Here is a 22,203-nt window from a genome sequence, read left to right on the forward strand (position 1 = left end):
ATCAGAAGTTTTCGCACGAATTTATCTATGAACGTCGGTGAGAAGAAGTTCGTTGCAATCTTTTCACAACGATACCATCGAGTGATATCGTTTACTGGTAAACTTCACGTTGTTTTTTAAGGGAGAGTCTGTTGTTCATGGATGACAATTTTATACAAAAATAGTGCAGAGTGCAGTTCACATGTATAGACAAGACCCTTTAAGTCTTGTGCGTGCAGCAGATGGTATATGCTAGAGACGCTTACGAATGAACGAAAGTGTATTAACTAGCAATCTCTGCTTAAGTATATTAAAAATTTATTGTAAATATTATTGAAATATTTTATGACGAGGTTTAACCAGAAGTACACTCGGATCAGCGCGCACATCCATTTACATGTGATCATTAATTTTTCAACTGCAGTATCCAATTCTCCGCCAGACTTGATATACTCACATTTAAATCAAACTTCTATCAACACTTTTCTCTATCGTTTTTCCCCCCGCCTGCTAATAAGCTTTCCTACACGAGTACAATAGGCCGTTCAACTTGCGGTATGGATTACTCATGCATAAACGAAATAGTATAATTAATATATTCTTTGTAATTATCCGTATTAAAAATAAAATCTTTTAACTTTTTTTCCCCCGTTAGCTACCTGACGTAGCTTCCTTCACTCGACACTCTTCTACCTAACAGGCACAGACAATAATAACTTAAATCAACAAACTTCTTATTTTTACTGGTTGCTATAAAACAAACAAAAATAAAATAAAAGAAAATATAGAAAGCGAAACAGAAACAGAAATAAAAGAAAGATCTATTCTCTTAGCTATCAAGTTATAGAAGTTTTCATGTTAATGTGTATGTGTTTTTTTATGCTATTGTCGTTATATTTTATAATTTTGACTTAAACAGATGGGTACGCGTTTATATCTGTATGTGCATGTGCATGCACATGCTTGCTTGCATACGTAACTATCCTGTAAAAGACATCTTTGTAAAGTTTTCTTCCACTTGTCTTACACTCTTTTCCGCTAACATAATTTCAGTAGTATGTTCCAAGATTTGAAGAACGAGAAGTGAAAACAAGATAAGTATACTGCTGTTGCTATTCCTTCTAACGATTTCACCTCCTCTGCTGAGGCAAACAAACAAAAAGCGATTGTGGTTCTTTTAAACACACAGCCGGGATTTTCAGAATTATGTAGTAATAAAATGGAAAAAAAAGAAAGAAAAGTAGAAGAGAAGAAAAGAAAAAAAAATAAGTAAATAAATAAAAGGGCAGAAGAAACATGCGAGCACATATATATGCACATATATATATATATATTCTTAGGCATGCAGACAAATATTCACAATTCAAATAAAGTTTACCTTTAAGAGGTTTACTTAACTGATTGCATGTGGCTGCCAAATTTTAGAAGCAAGCTTCTTAAACAACGATATACAGAGCTTACGGCGGAGTTGATAACATTCGTAACTATACGACGTCTGGAAAAGAGCAACGGCTGACTATAATTCGATAGTTTTTCGCAGATGTGCATTACGAGATTTTATTCAGCCCACATATCGTAATATGAAATTCGTTCAATTCGCCTACAAACACAACTGGCGACGTAATGAACTCTTTCGACATGCAGTGGCGCCATCAGCATAGGCTGCATGGCAAAGTACATTGCAATACGGTACAGTCGTATACAGTCGATTAGTATACAGTGCCAGTTTACAAATAACTATTGTGACTGTCGTTAAATCATAACATCGCTAAGAATGTAAAAAATTATATTATTATAGATTTCGATATTGTTTAGAACTCGTGCGATTAAGCTAAGTCATGCATAGCATTCTTTCGATTTGAATCCGCAAGTCAATGCCCAACAATCTTTCACGCATGAAGATTATAAATTGATTCATCTAGTACTGAGCAGATTGCCTTAAAAGAGTTCAAGGAAATTCCTCATAAGTGACAGATTCTTTGTCATCACCGCCGCTTTCTTTTACAGCCGTAATCTTCCATCTTTTTGGCTCTTGCATTCCTTAGTAGCACCCAAACACTATGAAGAGAATCGCGGATATATATTCCTACACACATACGCATATATATATATATATATATATATATGTGTGTGTGTGTGTGTAAGAAAACATGCGTGTCTGCGTAGTTATTTCTTTAATTTTAAAGAGGAGGAAAGCATTTGACGATTAAGGTTAGCTTGGGCTTTGCATGCAATGAAATCCACTCGCATGTCTGGCCTCCCGGAAGTCCTGTTAAGCATTACATTGGCTATGTATGTGCGTGCAAACGAAACGTCGTAACTTCAAAAGTATCAAAAGAAACGAGATACGTCTGTGAAAATTCCCTATAAGCTCTTAAGCAGAATATATAACCAAGTCAACTGAATGACATCTTTTCTACTCGCCTAACTATCTGTTGTAATTACGATTATGAATTCTGCAATTTATCTTAAATCTGTTCATTTTCAATCACGTTCGATTAAATTCGAAAATTGACAAAATCGGACCAGTGGCGTGCAGAAAAATCAAAACTTTGAGATATTTATATATGTACTTTCTATATTGGATATTCTAAGATGGATATAGCTTTTGATTTGGTTAAATGGTTTTCGCCATTTTACAATTAACTTTTTTAAACAACCCGATGGGAAAATGGCCACTAAAAATTTTTTTTAGATTATTGTAGCTGCGAAGCTTGTAATCTCTATTTTTGTTGATTTTTGGCTTACAATATTAGTTTCAGCTTAAAAATGGTTAGTTTACTTTTCGAAAAGTTATCTTGAAGCAGGTAGGTAGCCCGATGAATGCTTACGTTCCACCTTTGTAATCGCAATACTTCAACGAGGAGGAGATGTGAAAGATCAAAACCTCACTTCTTTGGCTTTGTATCTATCTACGGCATTTCTCCGCCTTACCACATAAGCAAACAAAAAAAAAAAAAAAAAAAAAAAAAAAATTCAGTTGACGACCTCAATCCAAATGTTGCTTGCCAAAATAAACTGAATATAGTTTTAAATACTCTCCTTTAACTTTGTCTCCTTTATTTAGTGAATGAATCCGTTAACGAATGGACAAACCAAAATTCAAGACTAACTGGCAATATTCTATTTTGAAAAATTGTTTTTTTTTTTTTTAGCTAAGAGTTTAAAACTGGCCGCCATTTAATTTTACTTTACTAAAATTATTTAGACTCTTCTTAAAACAGTAACAGTTTATTTAACAAATTTAAACACATACACACTTCTATGTGCTATAAATGTAACAATGACGTTCACGTATCTTCCGGCATTACCAGAATTGCAATCAACGCAAATAACAAAAAGAAAAAAAAAAAAAAAAAAAAAAAAAAGCGCAGAACATTGTCGTAATGTCTGCTATCAAACTAAGCTCTTTACGACTTTCAATTATTTTATATATATGTATATGTACATGTCCGTAAAAAAAAAAAAAAAAAAAAAAAAAAAAACGCCCATCAATTTAGTAGTTTTATTGAGCAGAAAATGAATGAATTGGCATTTAAGTACAGTTTGATGTAATTTTTGATTTGATCGATGTGCCTGAGTAAGCCTACCTGGGAAATGGGAAAGAGAAGCGAAGAAATGATAAAAGTTAAAAGTTCTCAAAGAAACTTTTCAATCATTAAAGCCTTAGAGAATATGGATCAAAAATTATTTTACTCACTCGCCCATTCACCCATTCAATCCTAGATAGTACACGCTTACATAAGTAGATAGTAGATAATGTTGCTTTAATTCAGTTATTGTTCTTGGCTAACGCTTACTATTCGACATATATAACAACATATGTATTATCTTTCTATGACTTTGTCTATTGTTTAACAATAAGGGCGCAGCCAACCAACCGAACTCGTACGTCTCAGTAAGTATACTCTTCCATTTGTATGCAATTAGGGTAAGTGTTAGATTATTTATGATTCAACTCAAGGTGTTAAGTCTATGCATCGAAATTCCAAAAAGGTTTTGTTAACATCATAGCGCTAACTTAGTCCATTATTAAATTATTGTTTGCTTTCTTTGCATGTTTCATTTTGGAATGCAGGAGTAATGTGAATTTGGCACCAGGTGATCGTTATGTGCGGATAGCATTTGCCGAAGCAGCTAAAGAGATTGATATGGCGATTAACAATACTATTGATATGTTGTTTAGTAAGCGTAATCGCACCCGTCCAGACGGTCAGCAAGCGACTCCGAATTATGGTGATTTATTACGAGTATTTCGCTTCCCCAACGGTGAGGCTCGCCAGTTAGCTAGAGCTGCCGAAATTTATGAACGCACTCTTGTTAATATACGAAAGCATGTCCTTAAAGGCGACAATTTAAGCATTGAAAGTGACCGATATGAATTTCGTGATCTGCTGTCACGCGAACATTTGCATTTGGTAGCCGAGTTGTCCGGTTGTATGGAGCATCGAGAAATGCCCAATTGTACGGATATGTGTTTCCATTCAAAATATCGATCAATTGATGGGACCTGCAATAATTTGAAAAATCCGGCTTGGGGAGCCTCTTTAACAGCCTTTAGACGCCTGGAGAAACCTATCTATGAAAATGGCTTCAGTATGCCAGTGGGCTGGATGAAAGGCAAATTATATAGTGGTTTTCCAAAGCCAAGTTCTCGTTTGGTATCCACGTCATTGATTTCTACCAAAGAAACAACACCCGATCAAAGTATTACGCATATGGTAATGCAGTGGGGACAATTTCTGGATCATGATTTAGATCATGCCATACCTTCGGTTAGTTCGGAAAGCTGGGATGGCATAGACTGTAAAAAAACATGTGAGTTTGCATCACCCTGTTACCCTATTGAGGTGCCACCCAATGATCCACGCATAAAAAATCGTCGTTGCATAGATGTTGTGCGTTCAAGTTCGATTTGTGGTTCGGGTATGACTTCGGTATTTTTTGACAGCATACAACATAGAGAACAAATTAATCAACTTACCTCCTACATAGACGCATCACAAGTATATGGTTTTAGTGACGCTTTCGCTAATGAGCTGCGCAATTTGACTACCGAGGATGGTTTACTGAGAGTGGGTGTACAGTTTCCCCAGCAACGCGAAATGCTTCCCTTTGCTGCTCCACAGGATGGCATGGATTGCCGCCGCAATTTAGATGAGAATCAGATGAATTGCTTTGTAGCCGGTGACATACGAGTCAATGAACAGGTCGGCTTATTGGCCATGCACACGATTTGGATGCGCGAACATAATCGCATTGCGATCGAGTTTCGTCATATAAATCCACATTGGGACGGCGATACAATTTACTATGAGACCCGTAAAATTGTAGGAGCTCAAATGCAACATATAACATACAAACATTGGCTGCCATTGATTATTGGCGAAAGTGGTATGCTAATGTTGGGTAAATATAAAGGCTATGATGCCAATGTGAACCCGACTATTTCGAATGAGTTTGCAACAGTGGCATTACGTTTTGGTCATACCTTAATCAATCCAATTTTACACCGTTTGAATTCAACATTTCAGCCTATACCGCAAGGGCACTTGCAACTCCATAAAGCGTTCTTCGCACCTTGGCGAATTGCTTACGAGGGTGGCGTAGATCCGTTGATGCGTGGCATGTTTGCTACTGCAGCCAAGCTAAAGACACCCGAGCAAAATCTTAATACTGAACTAACTGAAAAACTATTTCACACAGCACATGCGGTAGCTTTGGACTTGGCTGCTATTAATATACAAAGAGGTCGTGATCATGGTATACCCGGTTACAATCACTATCGCAGATTTTGCAATTTAACTGTGGCAACAAGGTTTGAAGACTTAGCTAATGATATATCTAACAAAGAAGTTAGGGACAAACTTCAGGAATTGTACGGTCACCCGGACAACATTGATGTCTGGGTAGGTGGCGTATTAGAAGATCAAGTTAAGGACGGCAAAGTAGGCCCGTTGTTCCAATGTTTGCTGGTTGAACAATTTCGGCGTTTGCGTGACGGTGATCGTTTCTATTATGAAAATCCTACAGTTTTTTTGCCCCAGCAGTTGGAGCAAATTAAACAAACAAGTTTGGCCAGAGTACTATGTGATGACGGCGACCAGTTGGAGGAGGTTAGCGAAAATGTTTTCATATTGTCTAGCTTGCAGGGCGGCTATAAAAAATGCGAAGACATTGACGGAATTAATTTATACTTTTGGCAAGATTGTGCTACTTGCAGCAGTTTGCCGCCGCTATTCGACACTTACATACCCCAAACCTATAAGAAAACAAAGCGAAGCAAAAGATCTTTAGCAACCGATCAAGCAGAGATGGAAGAGATTGATTTGCCGCAAATCGCAGATCCTCACGACAATATATTGGACATGTTTGACGTAAACGAAGAACGCGTTAGTGGCCTAGAGGAAGTTATCAGTAGTTTCCAAAAGGAGTTAAAAAAATTGCATAAGAAAATTCATAGGCTAGAGGAGACATGTGAAGCCAATAATTCTAACGGCGGTACCGGAGGTGGAAGTAATAGCGGTCTAGTTATTAATAAAGCTAAACGTAACCATTGTGTAGATGAGAATGGTACTACTCGTCTAAATAACGAAGTCTGGACACCAGATTACTGCACCAAATGCGAATGCCGTCGCAATCAAATTACTTGCACACGCGAAAAATGCGGTGAAATACACTGTGAGCCGGGCATTGAACCTCTTACACCACCGATGGCCTGCTGTCCTCATTGTCCACCGTTAATTAATAAAATCGAGGAGATCAAAACATAAATCCAAAAATAGCATAGATGTTATACTCTCTAGTTGCCATTGAGATTAATATTAAAAAAAAAAAAAAAAAAAAAAAAAAGGAAGAAAAAAAGCCTACAACAATGTCAATCAACGTTACAAAAACTTCCCCTACATACACCGAGAAACTCCTCTTCATATTTCTTGCATAAAATCCTCGCCTCAAAATAAACAACACGAAAAGTTTTTATTACATATTAACACCAACAAACATTCATTCTTACATAAATAAATAATAGTCCAATAAACCAAAGGCCAAACTTATATGATTATTGTGTACATGATGATAATATTGCCAGAAATAAAATAACTCCAAAGAATTAAATTTAACTCAAAGAGAATTTAAAAACTTTTATTTGATGTATTTATTTAAATTACCTATTATCGATTAACTTATTGAAAGTCAACAAATTTCGTATGGCCACCTTTGGCTATTAAGGAATTATCCTTTTTATGTCGCAATTCACATTCAAGAAAAGCCAACTTTTTTCCAGCTCTTAGAAGGCTCGCGTCTATTATAACATCATCACCTTCACGGGCCGGCTTCAAATAGTTGACGTTTATATTAACAGAAACACCTGGATGACATGGTTTTGACATTAAAGCGTAAGTAGTAACCATATCGACGAGAGTAGCCGTAAAGCCGCCATGCAATCCCCCGGCACGATTTAAGTGTTCCGCAGCCACAGTAAATTCAGCGGTGCATTTGCCCTCACCGCCTCCGGTTATCTTTACCTATTTTCATTAGTTCATATAGAAAAAATACACAAAATATATGCATAAAGACTTTCTTTTATGAAATACAATAAAACGAGCCCCTTGATGAACATGCGAAAATTATGATTGAGCTGATTACATCCATCGCCGAAAGAGTCGGTATATTCATTTTGTCAAAACGTTTGTAACGCCCAGAAGAATACTTCAGAGACCATATATATATATATATATATATATACATATATATATATGCATTAAATTTAGAAACAATTTAAGTATGTCCGTCGCTCCGTCTGCCCATCTTCGTACTACCTGTGGTAAACATTCTCCTAATCGCAAACGTTGAAATCGTCGGATTCGAATTCGACAGACGCACTGGAACTCCTTGTGGCCAAAGATCAAAAGAGACACTCCGATGGAACAACGTAAACCGAGATTACCTCCCTTTTCAAAACGCAAACAAATTTGATTTTTTGCTCAATACTACTACAGATGCAGGAGGAAAATTCTCGCATGTCTTCTAGTTCGTTTAGTAAAATTATTTCCGCACACCAAATTGATGTGAAAAATTCGAATCGGGTGGAACAATTTTTTAAGCCCCCTCCCGTGCAATCGTTGAAGCATTGAACCGCGAAAGCCCATTTTTTTGGATACCATATAAGGAAATATATTCACGGTATCGGAAATGAAGAAGCTATCGACATTCTTTAAGCCTAATAGCGGTGAAAAAATGTTTTTCGATCTGCTATTTATATAAAATCCATATGCATTCTGTATGTCATTTTAAAAAAAAAACGAACATTTCGCTTAGTTAACACTTTAGAAATGCGTCTAGAATTTGACAGAGCATAAGCAGAAATTAAATCAATCCGCAATGTTATAAAGCTACCATGTAAGTTCAAATCAAATAGTGCATTCTGTCTTATATGTCTATTCATTCGTTATAATGACTTAATAGCAGGCACGGTAATGGAAAAGAAGAAAATGTAATAACATTATTTAAAAACATATAGTGAACCAATGCCCTACATCATCCTACAGTTATTTTTTCAGCGTTAGTCCACTAACTGTTCGTCAAAACATCTCGAAAATTGTAGCCTGTAGATTAAACACAGATAAACAAGAGAGACTGGCAGGCAGACAAGCTTAAATCGATTTAGAAAGCGATTCTTATTTACGCAGTAATTTCTCTTATTCAAGTCGTCTTTTTCTATATTCATACAAATCAATGTATTTTCCACATCCATCTTTAAATACGTATTACTTACGGGAAGCATGTTTTCCTTGAGCTAATTGAAGCATGTCTTCCTTGAGTGAATTAGATGGAAAAGCATATTCAAATATTAAATAAATAGTAGAAGCGTGAAATAGGAGCAAATCTAGAATCGTAATTTTCCGAAAGCGAGAGATTGATTATCTTATAAATGAAAGTACGAAGATAGCAAAGCATTCCTCCTGTTCTTTGCAATTTTACAAAGATCTTTAGTAAATAACACTGATCGCAGTTGTAATGTGTTAAGTCTACGGAGTAGCGCATTATGAATTTCGGGATGTTACTCAAACAATCATCAATGAATGTCATAAACATCAATTGTGGCTGCACTCAAATGTACAGCATCTATAATGTTCAAACCAAAAAATAAACTTTATTCACATGTTGCTAAGCAAGTCAAGAAAACATTTCAATCAATAATATGAGATATGTTACTACATTAACCTTAACCTCGATACTATTTTGATTTTCGAATCATAGCGGGATGTTAAGATTGCAAGTTAGTTTAAATACGACATAGGCGAATCGCGCGTATTAAGCAAAGTCGTTCTGATGGACTGTGAAGAATCCAATATTAAGATTAAGTGATAGACATCGCTTACGTTTCTGCAAACAACTCTGAACGGGTTAAACAGGTCATAATTATATTTACATTGACTAAGCTTGACGAAAATAAACTGCCTAAAGAAACGATTAGGGACGTTAAAGCTTATCTCACCAAGTAATGCGAAAGAATCGATGATAGTACCATTAATTAATTTAATTAAAAAGCAAACACCGAAAATAAATTTACGTTTCTCAAGTGCCGGTAAGGATAACAAAAGGAACCTGTTTTCATAAAGAGAAAGGCAGACAAGCGGAACTAATCCAAAAAATGAAAATAAATTCAAAGACGCATTATGGCAAAAAAAAAGAGAAACCTACCATTTTATCAACGTTGCTATGATTAAGTTTGTTACTCACTGCGCTTATTGTGATAGACGTTTGTAATAAAAGTTTACACATAATTTCCGAGATTTACAATTTCAACAATCTCTTTTTACATATGTAAATATATGTACTTTGACAAAGGAATAGGGATTAATCATGTACAGGGTTTCTCCTTATTTGAAAAATTGTAAAGCAATGCTATCCGCTTATGTACACAACCGTGTGCCACGAAAAACTGTTCTATAAGATGAATAGATTATCATTATGATTCTGCAAACGCATTATGACCAAGCGAAAAAACTGAATTCGGCTATGGCCGAATCTTTTACACCTGCCATCTTTTTATTAAAGTAGAATATGCAAATACTCATTGTTGCAGTTTATGAGTAGCGAGCAAAATACCCATTCCTTTGCTTTTAAGAACAGATGTTTTCAGGCGTTTTCACTTTACGCTGTAACAATCTGCGTGTAACAAGTTTCAACGTTTTTATGAAATTTGACGTCGACATCTCTATTTTAGGCTCCACAAGCAAACACATACACGAACAGGAAGACGACCAGACGAATGGACAAACATGGTTACATGGATTCATAATTTAATTCTAATAAGTGATATGTATGCTTTACTGCGTCTGCGAAATTTCTTCCCGGGTGTTATAAACGTTTAGTAAAAAAAAAATTAAATATCTGTACTCTATAACGTTGGATGAGCGTGAACGATTTTTTCAATTTCCGTACAGGTGCTGCAGTTTCAATTATCGAAAGTAAGTGCAAATTTTTATACCTTCGCCTGCTATGGTTTATAGGTAAAGAGCAAAAAACAATTTTTTTTAATTTTTTGAAACGGAGATTGAAAGAGAGAGATTTGCAAAGAAATTGTCTTAGATATTGTACGAACGTATACTTTGACGATTTCAGCCTCAACCTGCCTGCAAGAAATTCTAACATTTCTGTCAATTTTAAAGACAATAGCTCCATTTTTTCAATCAGGAGAATGCTACCACGGACGTCACACGGACAGACGGATACACATAACTCGGTTCAGAATTTGATGATGATTAAGAATGGGTATAGTTTGTCGGGTATTGGGCGCTTCCTTTTGGATGTTGCAAAAGTTTTGACAAAACGAATATACTCTCACCCTGGGATGGCTGCATAAAACTAAGAAAGCAAATTTAGTAAAACTGCGAAATTTTTTTATTTAAGTAATTTCTCACCTTTTCCAAAAGTCTTTCAAAACCTTTCGAATTTTTTATAATATCCGTAATATATTTGATGAATTCAGAGCCACTTTTACGAGTCGCCATCGCATACCTTCACTAATGAGTTTTTTTAATTACACTTTTAAAAAATAACATATGTACAACTTGTATGTTACGAAAGAAGCAAATAATACATTTAACAAATACACCGGTACAAACTACAACAAAAAAACTTGGAGAAAAACAGCTATTCTTACCTAAAGCATTGCCAGATTGAAAAACTAACAAATTTTTACATCAACATACTACATCTTAATTTTTGCCGTCCTCATTCTTTATTGAAACCTACAAATTTACTTTGTCCACCTTGAGCTATAACAGCCCCATCAAATTTCCTGGTTAACACACAATCAATATATGCTAAAGATTTACCTGCTCTTAAAGTATTAGCGTTGAGAATTACTTCATCGCCTTCTTTAACGGACTGGAAATAATTAACATGTAAATCTATGGAAACACCAGGATGACTTTCTTTTGACATCAAGGCATAAGTGGTAACGTTATCAACTAGGGTAGCAATAAAACCGCCATGCAAGCCACCATATGAATTCAAATGTTCTTTGGTTACAGTAAATTCACCAATACAACGACCATTTCCACCATCAGTTATACGAAACTGGAATTTAAAAAAATATTTATTGCTAACACCTAAGTTATGACAGAAAAACATAAGAACAAAACGATTATTACTAAATTTGATTTTTAACATGGCAATAATACTTTAAAAATTAGCTGCGATTTATCATTGTATTTCTCTTTCATATTTACATACTAACGCTCGCATTAATTTAGCTAAAAAAACAGCTGTTTTACTATTTAAAAGCATTTAATTTACTAAATTTTATTGAAGAAAAATTTTGAAAATTTTCAAATTGTTACACGACCAGACTTACACATTTGATAATCGAGTCATGGCTTCCATTTTGTGACATATAACCAGCCACAGCTTTTAAAAAGTCCACACCAAATTTGGTAGTCATCGCTATTTGGCTGTTCTAACAATACGTCTATTTAAACAAAATGTTTCAAATAGATGAGATGCAAACTATCATCCGTTGATCTTTGATTTGATGTGAATCATTAATTAGCCAATTAAAAAAAATTAAAAATAAATCTTATAAATTGAAATGGTATAACTTCGCTGTTGCTTTCTCTTATAAGACTATTTGCGATTAAATCAGAAAAATGCACTATAGAGTAAAGGGAATTAGAAAATTACAGAGTTGCGTTTAGTATAAGGAATGGTCTATATTTAAAAGAAACTACAATTACGTTATTTACATTTAACTAATATATATATACTTCAAGAATTTTATATTAATTAAATTACTTAATTTGGGATGATAGGAGGTGAATGGGATCGCAATTATTGGAAGCAATTTTCAAATATAAAGAAAGCCATTATCGCTAACTGCCTGGTTGGGCTGGGCGGTTGGGAGAACGAAGGCATTCGGCTGTCCATCCCAAAGAAGAAAAATGGCTGTAATTATCCTCGTAAGCAAACAGAAACTATAAACTTCGGAGATTGATTTGTGGACCCCATTTATGCTTAGTTACCTTGAAAATCAATACTACGCATCAAACATATACATATATATATATATATCATCTAGAGCTGTAGCACATTGGTTTAAACAAAATGCCTAGGCTTAGAATTTGCCTTTTCGACTTTTCCGACGTTTCTCTCAATTGCTACAGTCACTTTTTAAAATCAGTGCCGCTAATTACCACTTCAGCATTTGTGTTTGGTAGATTTTTCTTAAAACAATTGGAATTTTGATTTTACAAAAAAAAAAAAAAAATCGAAAATATATTTTATTATTGAACTATTATTAGAGAAATACAATATGAAACACTTGTGATATTTAACTCGTATTAATATGTAAAAAAAAAAAACCGGTAATTTGTAATTCATACGGACGCAATATGTTATAGTTTAATACTCCGATATATAAATTTCCGGGTTAGATTCCATTAAGAATATATCCTGTTCCAATTGTCGTAGCTCACGTTCATATTTACCTTTACGCAACTTTTTCGCTATGGTATCCGTATACAAGGATAAGCCCTGATAAGATTTAAATATTTCGGCGAAATTCTTTTTCAGGCCCTTTTTGATTTGTAAGTAAAGGAAAATTAATTTTTAGATCTTGCTTTTTCCTACTTATTCTCAAAAGTTTAATTACTTACCGCTAATATGTCTTGTCTATCGTCAGATCCCAATTTCTTCAAACCTGGCACGTCAGTCATTTCGCGAAGACAGACATCTTTCGCTAAGCTTTTGGCGTCAGCGCACTGGGCGTTATACTTTTCAAGCATTTTTTTACGGGCATGTATGTAACAGGGCACCTTGCCAAAGTTTTTCGAACACGTGTACTGGGGTATCAGCCCCGCATTTAGTAGGTTATGACGGTCTCCTGTTGGCGTATCAACATAACGTGGAGGTGGCCGCTTACTTTTTGAATTCTTAATCTTATCAATGTTAAGGGCCACGAAATTAGCTCGATGTTTGAAGGATTTCGTTTGTGCTTGTGGGCACGACGTACTTTCGACTTTTTTTTCCTTTTTGGGTTCATCTTTTGATTTTTCATCGTGAGCTACTTTGGCATGATGCAAACGTGGCACCGGCGGTATGAAACGCTTGGGTGGACACCGATGCTCGTTCAAACGTGACCATTTCACGCCTTGATTCTTACGCATAAAATTGCAAGGGGCACGTAACGGTGTCTCAGCGTATCCCATAGTCTGATGATAATTTTTTACCGAACTTGTTAGTAATTTCCTATTGTCACCCAAATCAATTATGTGCTTTGCTGCTTTTTCCTTTTTCACCATTTTACGATGCTTTGAAATATATTTGAGTGCAGTATGATGTGCTTGGAGATCCTGTTTATCCACATCAAATATATTTTCATCATGATAAGTTATGTAAACCAGAGACATATCGCTATGCTTCTTATTGATAATAGTGTTTAAAGTATTTAAAAAAAAAAGATAGTTCAAAACAGCTTTTTTTCGCTTCGTTTTAATATCAAAGAAATTAAATGTATTTTTTTCTTTTTGCTTTCCGTTTTAAATTTTTGTCTAAAAATCAGAGAAAAATAACTTTCAATATTAGAGAAAACAATATTTGTTCTAATAATCGTTGCTGTTGTACTAACAAAACATGTAACTAAGCAATATGTCTTGATTGCCAATAGTGTCTGGTAGTTAATGAAAAAAGTCATCAATTTTATGTTAAAGTAGTGTGAGGTTTTTACCAAATCTTCTGTCATTACGCCATTTTTTTCAAATATCGACCTAAACATAAATATTATTAAGTACAAAGTCGGTTTAAAAACATTATTGAACTTTCAATAAATTAAAATCCATACATTCCTCCTTATTTATTCATTGAATTCATGTTCAAGCATTGCATGGCAAAATAATGTGACCTCTTTTACTGGATTCAATATCTTTTCGCCTAGGCGATTTTTATGTGCATTTTTTAGACCAATGACTAATACAATTTGTAATTTTTATTTCCTTTTAAGTAAGCAGCTCATAAAGGATGAATGAAGAGTGGATATGCAAAGATTAACAGCTTTTGTTAAGCTCATCAAAATACGACCCCATCTTTATTGCAAAACATGACAAACATAAGCGTTTTCAAGACGATTTTGTCAGATTTCCGACGCCGGCCGCTCAGGAAGCCGCTAAACGGAAGATGAATTTCAGATTCGCAGTGGACCGAAGTCACCTTCACATTTATCAAATTGGTTAGTAAATCCACTTATTCGACGGTACACACATATTTCTATGCTTAAGTTACAAACAAGAGATTCAATATATATAAAGTTGAAGAGAGCCTCAAGTAAGCATTTTTAGTTCAATACTCTGTACAAATTTCCCTTCAGGTTTTTTCAATCGCTAATAATATTTGAACAGCGACATATACAGATGAATCGGCAATCTTATTTTTATCTAGTGATCGCATGAATGTTTCCTGCAAACTCCAAATTTATTTCAACAAAACATCAATTTATATACCAAAAATCCGCGGAGATTACGTCCTTGCTCTTCAAGATTTTTGGATAGCCATGCCGTGCTTATTAATAACTGTACAATGTACTTAGCTTACATACTGTATATGTCTTCTTTTTTTTTATTCGGAAATAATAAAATATTTCTCTAAAGCGTTTCCCTGATTGCCGATCAATTTCAAAGTGTATAACTTCTTAAATATTGTTACAATGTATTCTGAAGTCTGAGTTGTCTTGTAGTTTGTTGTAGTTGTAGGGAGTAGAGTATTTAAAATTACAATTATAATGTTCTATCTTATGCCGACGATGTCAAACAAATCAGTTTCCAATATTTGTCCTCCAATTTCATACTCGCATACAGTTGAATTTTATAGTACGGCTAATACGAATGTATCAGCTATGTTTTATTCTCTTAGCGCTAAGAACTATTTTGTAGCCACTAAATAATTTTATACTTCTCTTAATTATAGAAATCTGTCCATTTAATTATACTCTTTCTCTTTCTTTCTCTCTTCGCCTCTTTCATAGGTACGGCATATTAAAAATGTACAATTGCTTTAAAATAGCTTTCTATACCAATGTATGTAAATATTTATTTTTGCAAGTATAAAGTACTATAAAAAGAAGCACTTTTTATTTATTTATTAATAGCTTACATAAAAAGTATGAAAACTTTCAGAGCTCGAATTAAGAAGCTAATATTATAAAGTCGATTATAAATCAATTTGCTCGATTACCATTTGCTACTTCTCCGTCAACACAATTACTATTTGCTCGATAGCTTTGTCTAATTTATATTAAATGAAATTATAGCATTTGATCCTGCCCAATTTTTATAACAAGTTTTTTTTACAATTTTATGATTGATTTTTTAAAAAAAAATTTCATTTTCGAGAAGAAAATTTATTAGACCATATTTTCCGATTACTGTTTTAGTGTCGTATTTTTGACACAATCACCGAGAATGTATTCCTCCTGTCTCCTGAGTTTTTCGTTTAGTAGATGATTGTGGCATTGCCTATAACTTTGATTATAAAAGACGTTTTTATTTCATTTATATAAGACTTTTACTATCGCTCTCGGTACTATCACTCGTTCTGAATGATTTTAAGCAGAAAAGAAAAGGGAACTTTACAATGTTTTTAAATTGTTACCAAAACGAAATGACAACACTAAGTCGTTTGACACGTTCACGGACAGTAATAATTTCGGTGAGGTGAAAAAAATGGCAGCCAATTCATTTTAAAATTGGTTGTAATATCCGAAATCTAATTGAGTACATTCACTAAGGGTCAAATTTTTCAACTGAGATAACGTGAATGCTACAGCATTTATATAAGAGAGCGCATAAGAGAAAGGGACAATGAGCGAATTTGTTCTCTTTTTAGTGTAGGGAAATTTACGAATTTAAAGGCGCTTTAAGTAAATTTGTGAATACAAAGAGAATAAATAAAATTATAGAGAAAAACCTAAAGAATTAGTTAATCAAGATCTTCGGAAAGTACAATAATTTAAAAACCGCAGAGTTGTGCAAAATTAAATTGAAAATTAATTAGCTTCAAAATTTGAATTGAATAGCATTCATGTCATTTTGCGCATCACAGTTTAAATGAATGTTATAGCGAATGTTATAGTTGCGAACGTGTTAATGCGTGCTAGATATTATGAACGCATTTCTAAAGTAAACGTAATTATTATCAATTAATTTTCTATCTTGAATAGTTTATATACGAAGAAATTCATTAAATTTCGTTTCTTACGACCGTAGGAAATGAAATGTTTAAAAAATTTTTTTATATATTTATATGGAGCGAAACTTATTTGACAACTTTATATTGCAATGATTTATTTTAATTCGATTGAGAGAGAACGATTGACGATTATTACACGTACACAAAGGAAAAGAGCAATAGTCAAAACGCCAGTCCCCTAAATGGAGTGAAACTGTAACACGTAAAAGAAAAATATCGTCAAATAATGTCGTTAGACAACAATCAATTTACACAGTTGATGCCCTGACTCTAAGGATTCCAACACTTTTCACACGGCTTGAAAATGACACTCAACTTAACCTGTTGCCACTTTTATACATTAGTGTTTCGATTACTACAGTTATCGTTTAACCAATAGACTCCATATATTGACTAATTGAAATTTGTATTTCAGAATTTACGTTTTATAAACAGGACAATAATTTTATAAGACATATATAAAAGAACTTATTACACTTATTCATGCATATACATTAAAAATTTTTAATAAAACACAAACTACAAGAATACAAGTTATATTGAATGCATGAAATGGATTAAAATAAATCATATTGCACTCTTAGTTAAGCGGAAGAAAGAATATTTGATTTTATTTTGTTTTTCTTTTTGCTAAAAAGGTACAATAATTTAATACAAACGTACATACGCACGAAGTTCGCAAGCGATAACCGACCCGTTTGAGAGAAACAGCCACATACAACGCCCGCCAGAGCTACTGGGTGTAATGCAAATGCAGGAAAGGAGTCAGTCTTCACAGCCAATCCTACAGGACAAGGTACGGATGATAAAAAAAACTGAGGATTCATTTGCCGAGCTAGGGGAGAGAATTGTAGAGCTAATCGAAATTATGACTCCAGCTCCTCCCGCTCCTCAAAGATGCAGTATTCGTTGACCGATAAAGGGGCTGCTGGACCTACTAGCTGTGCTCCAAAAAAAAGCCGCAAAGGAGTTAGAGAAGCCAATGCCGGAAAATGCGGTTAAAGGTGGCATGGTACAGGCGTAAAAGGGAAGTAGAGGAAGGTGAGGAGGGCCACCGCGCAAGAGATTGCACAGTAGTTCGTGTTGTGGGATATGTAAAGAACAATGTAAGCCTAATAATTATCCAGTGGCCGATAGAAATTGCATGTTAAACAGACGCGGCAATACTAACAAAGAGCAGGTATTGTGTTTATGTAAGTAAATACAAACCATTGTCAGGCAGCACAAGGGGTTTTCCAACAAAATATCAGAGAACTGTCGATGATAATAATGGTTCAGATTGAGCCATTCTAGGTAGGAGTGAGCCGTACAAGGTGGAAAAAAGTGGGTAAAGGATAAAACGGGCACAGCAGCAACTTGGCATTGCAGCTCACATCTGGCAAGCATGATATTTCTTTCAATTTCAAAAATCTGGTAATTATCGCAGATGACATGAATGCCTAGGCGCTTAATTGGGCTAGTCAATAAACGAACGCTAAAAGCATAGTCATACTTGTATCTTTAGGCTGGCTCGATATGAGCATCTTAAACGTAGTTGCCGAAAACACTTTCAGCAAAGACGATCGTGCCTCCGTGATCGACGTTACCATGGCTAACATCCCTGAATGACGTGAAGTATTAGCAATGTCTATACCCACAGTGACCTCCTAGCAGTAATGTGTGAACTACAGCGAACCCAACGTGCGAACAAGGTAGAATGGCCTCCCAGGAGCTCCAAATGGGAAGCAGAATCGCTAGATAAGGAACTATTTAGAAATATGCTGCAAGAAGAAGAACACAGAAACTCGGCACAAGCCTTCGTTGCAGAAATTATGGAGCGAATTATAATAGCTTGTAATACTTTAATGACAAGGCGTTGCTTCTATAAGCGGAAGCATTCAATATACCAGTTGACCGACGAGATAGCCTAACTAAAAGCTCAATGCAACAGAGCGAGATGATTATACCAAACATCGAAGGGGTCTAGTGCCTATCTTAGCCAAGAGGAGTGCAAAGTCAGGCGAAGACAACTAAAAAAGCGAATATGATCAGCAAAAAAAAACTGTTCCAGGATCGGATCGAAGCGTTAAAGGAGGACCCATGGGGCACGAAATATAAGTTGGTTATGAAGACGCTAAAACATTTAAATCAACTAACGTGTCCAGAGTTTGCGGAGAAAATACTCCGCACCTTGTTTCCACCGAAAATCATTTTTACATTCGTGCCATTGAGAAGTGAGGGAGAACATTGGATTCACTTCGGCTGAGAATCTTTTCGCCGTCGGAGAGGAAATAAAAGACAAGCAGTCCCCAGTCCAATAAAGGCCATTTCGACAAAGCTCGAGATGTTTGTGAACTCATTCAATACATGTTTGAAAGAACAAGTTTTCCACAACAAGTGAAAGCAACAAAAGCTGGTGCTACTGCAAAAGCCAAGTAAACCGTGGCATGAACCAACTGGATACCAACTTATTTGTCTCTTGAACGCAATAGGCAAAGTGTACGAGAAGTTAATTCAAAATCGCATAGAAGAAGCACGAGAAGTGGGGGAGGGAGGTTCCATCGTGGGTTTCGATGACGACATAGCAATAATCATTACACCAAAAACTTTAGAGGAAATTACCGCTATAGCAAACATAGCCATCAACATGATTAGGAAGTGGCTGCAGTCAGTGGATATAAATCTGCTAGAAGACAAGACAGAAGTGGTCTTGATAACCTCAAGAAAGAAGCTTGACAAAGTTACAATTAAAGTGGAAGATACTAGAATACAGCCACATGACGCCATCAAATACCTACGACTGATGATCCACTGCACACTACCGCATAAATGGCACCTGCATTTCAAGGAGCTGGCGCGCTTACTATCAAACTTGCGGGGTGCTAGAAAAGACCGAAGAAAACTGCTGGCAGAAGTAATAACTGCGACGACACTGTATGGCTCTGCCATATAGAAAAAGGCGCTGGATATAGCGTCATGTACAAGAGCCATTCAAACAGCGTACCGGCTCTGTAGTCTAAGGGTTTGCGCCGCATACTGTACGCCGTCGACAGATGCGTCATTGGTTATCGTTGGTATAATACCAGTCGAATTGTGGGATGACGAAAGCAGATAAAGAGCTGAGCTTCACAGCTTGCCCGTTGACACCGCCAAGCAACGATCAAAACTCCGGCAGGTGGAAGGTTGCCAGCAGCGCTGGAGTAGAACGAGCAAACGTATATGGACGCACCGGCTTATATAGATCTGCGGCCCTGATTCAATAGGCAGCTGGTGCAGGTTGACTTTTATTTGACACAGTTAATTAGAGTCCATGGGTGTTTTAGAGCGAACTTTCATTAGTTTAAAATAGAACAGCACCCATTTTGAAGTTTTTGCAGATGTATCGAAGACGCTGAACACGTGTTCTTTATCTGTCCGAAATGCCATAAAGAATATCAGAAACTACAGATCGATGTCGGAGATTCCTTAGCCTAAACGGCTACCCTTCCTGTAAAGGTATACCAAAACGGCCCTGGCATAGAATAAGGTATCGAAGTAAAGTTGGTTTTTAGCGGGCTAGTATCTCGCACTGCCTCGAGGGGGCGTCTTTTGGTAGTTTTCCACGTCAGAAGAGAATAAAAAAGTTGAAGGTACTATCAACTACTACCAAGGTTAGCTGTGACTGACCAATAAACAGTTCGCATCTAAGAATAGATAGAAATGAAAATGATGTAGCCTACATATCCACAGACCTGTTCAAACTTGGTAAAAATATAGTTGATGTACTGTTCTGGTTGAAGCAAGTGCGGAGCAACTCTAATTACAAAATAGACCCACGAGAACAAGAGCGCATATTGCCACATTACTTGGTAAGTATCACGAAGGACTACAGAAATTACCCCCCTCTACAAGAATGAGTCAAAGACCCGAAACATGTAGCAGGGAGCGGAAAGTGTTTGCTATTCAAGATGATACTCACTAATAAAGGATGAAAATAAAAGTGACGCAAATCAACTTCAACCACAGTGAAGCGGCGCAGCATCTGCTGCGCTAGACAGTGAGCGCACAAGAAGATCTGGTGTTGGTGAGTTAACCGTACAGAAACAAGATTAATAATAGGTGGATAGCCGATGAGAGCAAGAAATACACAGCATATCCATGTTTCAAGATACGGTTGACCGGCGTAAAGGCGAGAAGCTAACATGAAAGGAATCAGGATTCTACAACTGATACGCACTCCCCAATTGGGCACTGTAGGAATTTTGCCACATTCTATTGCACCTCATAGCAAACATCCGCGGCAGAGCATTGCGCGTAAATGCAGGTAACTTTAAAGCGTGGGCGCTGAAATGTGACAGCCGGGCCTACAATGCTCGAGGTCGCAGTCTGCTCGAAACGTTTGCGAGTCTGCAGGTAACACTCGTTAATGACGGGCGTATGGATACCACTTTTGTAAATGATAGCTTACTCACAAGGTGCAGATACTCTCTGAATCAGAATTAAAAATAGGAACAGGCATTGAAATTAGAAGACGACCCAAGGACACGGGCCCGAAAAGATGTGATACATTTTTTGACGAGAACATCTTTAATTAAGTAATGGAAAGGATCAGAGAAGGAAGATACTAACTGATGCATGTACGGCAACATCCACCAGTAACAGAGAAGCCTCGTACTATTGATGAAACAAGGAAATAGAATATTCGTAAGCCGGTCATAAGAAAGCAGTTTTCGGGGTATATACTTGACGTCATAACGAGTTATCTCTCGAATCGCTCGTTGGTGTACGAAAAAGTCAATGGCGGCTGGTCCCGATGACAATTTCAATGGGTAATAGCAACGAAGTTAAGACGGACGTTCATTCTTATGCCAAACAAAATGCGCGGATACAGAGGAAGATGTAAAGCATGCTATAGTTCACTACAACAGGTTCGACTAAGGTAGGCGTCAAATAGAGTATAATGCTATATTGTCGGAGATAACAGGTAGTAACGAAGCCTACAGCACCGTACGCGAATATAAAAGGAAAGTTTCACAAAAACTGCTGGGCTTAGAAAGATAATGGATGAAGAGAGGAGCACGTGGAAGCCAGTAGGTTATTCCACTAACGTTCCATCGCGCGAAGTGAACTAATTGCAATCCGCGTACGTGAAGTAATACCCGACACTATGGTCCCGCAGGGGAAAATGATCAAAGAAACCTAGGTGTGGAGATTAGTTTTAGTACGTAGGTGCCAGGGATGACGAATCGTGCAAGCTGCTGATACGTGCCAGTTGTATCTTTCGAAAATTCCTGCTTCCAGCTAGCATTGCAAAACGAAAAAAAAAACAAAAAAAAACACAAACACGCACCACACACGCGCACACACCTATTCATAAAAGCATTCATAACATAGATAAGAATAATTAAAATAAATAAATACATTAAAAACATTTAGAATGTATATGAAATACAAAAATGCTTTAAAACACACTATTTGACACTAAGCTATTTAAAAAATATAAAACATGCAGGAGCGTAC

General features: G+C 36.0%; 4 protein-coding genes across 6 annotated transcripts in view; 1 reads left to right on the top strand and 3 right to left on the bottom strand.

Annotated features, from left to right (window-relative positions):
* The window catches only part of LOC119632362 (peroxidasin), a 104,116-nt gene extending 97,270 nt beyond the window's left edge, over window positions 1–6,846 (top strand). For 2 of the 3 annotated variants that reach the window (XM_038025223.1, XM_038025222.1), the window contains exons 10-11: window positions 3,845–3,877; window positions 4,058–6,846. In XM_038025223.1, the coding sequence (XP_037881151.1) occupies window positions 3,845–3,877; window positions 4,058–6,752 (2,728 nt within the window). In that variant the 3' untranslated portion in view covers window positions 6,753–6,846. The remainder of the gene's footprint in view (window positions 1–3,844; window positions 3,878–4,057) is intronic. The other variant, XM_038025224.1, reaches the window with a different exon arrangement.
* A 244-nt stretch (window positions 6,847–7,090) lies between these two features.
* Window positions 7,091–11,091, bottom strand: LOC119632226 (acyl-coenzyme A thioesterase 13). Its single transcript, XM_038025033.1, has 2 exons — window positions 10,908–11,091; window positions 7,091–7,505 (listed from the first exon to the last, which is right to left on the bottom strand). Exons 1-2 carry the CDS (start codon window positions 10,995–10,997, stop codon window positions 7,164–7,166), a joined length of 432 nt encoding a protein of 143 aa, XP_037880961.1. The 5' UTR covers window positions 10,998–11,091; the 3' UTR covers window positions 7,091–7,163.
* A 119-nt stretch (window positions 11,092–11,210) lies between these two features.
* Window positions 11,211–12,533, bottom strand: LOC119632225 (acyl-coenzyme A thioesterase 13-like). Its single transcript, XM_038025032.1, has 2 exons — window positions 11,846–12,533; window positions 11,211–11,568 (listed from the first exon to the last, which is right to left on the bottom strand). The coding sequence occupies exons 1-2, from the start codon at window positions 11,930–11,932 to the stop codon at window positions 11,221–11,223; spliced, it is 435 nt and encodes a 144-aa protein (XP_037880960.1). The 5' UTR covers window positions 11,933–12,533; the 3' UTR covers window positions 11,211–11,220.
* Window positions 12,534–12,862: 329 nt separating this feature from the next.
* LOC119632674 (enkurin) lies at window positions 12,863–13,998 on the bottom strand. Its single transcript, XM_038025702.1, has 2 exons — window positions 13,143–13,998; window positions 12,863–13,062 (listed from the first exon to the last, which is right to left on the bottom strand). Exons 1-2 carry the CDS (start codon window positions 13,893–13,895, stop codon window positions 12,889–12,891), a joined length of 927 nt encoding a protein of 308 aa, XP_037881630.1. The 5' UTR covers window positions 13,896–13,998; the 3' UTR covers window positions 12,863–12,888.
* Window positions 13,999–22,203: the final 8,205 nt, after the last annotated feature.

The sequence above is a fragment of the Glossina fuscipes genome, unplaced genomic scaffold (assembly GCF_014805625.2).
Source record: "Glossina fuscipes isolate IAEA_lab_2018 unplaced genomic scaffold, Yale_Gfus_2 1, whole genome shotgun sequence".
NCBI lineage: Eukaryota > Metazoa > Arthropoda > Insecta > Diptera > Glossinidae > Glossina > Glossina fuscipes.

Bases quoted from the DNA above. Each gene is read 5' to 3' on its own strand.
- LOC119632226 (XM_038025033.1), bottom strand. From the start codon at position 10,997: ATGGCGACTCGTAAAAGTGGCTCTGAATTCATCAAATATATTACGGAT. The intron at 7,506-10,907 runs GTGAGAAATTAC...TAATGAAAATAG, and splicing joins TTGAAAGACTTTTGGAAAAG to GTAAAGATAACCGGAGGCGG.
- LOC119632225 (XM_038025032.1), bottom strand. From the start codon at position 11,932: ATGACTACCAAATTTGGTGTGGACTTTTTAAAAGCTGTGGCTGGTTAT. The intron at 11,569-11,845 runs GTAAGTCTGGTC...TTTAAATTCCAG, and splicing joins ATGACTCGATTATCAAATGT to TTTCGTATAACTGATGGTGG.
- LOC119632674 (XM_038025702.1), bottom strand. From the start codon at position 13,895: ATGTCTCTGGTTTACATAACTTATCATGATGAAAATATATTTGATGTG. The intron at 13,063-13,142 runs GTAAGTAATTAA...CAAATCAAAAAG, and splicing joins ATAGACAAGACATATTAGCG to GGCCTGAAAAAGAATTTCGC.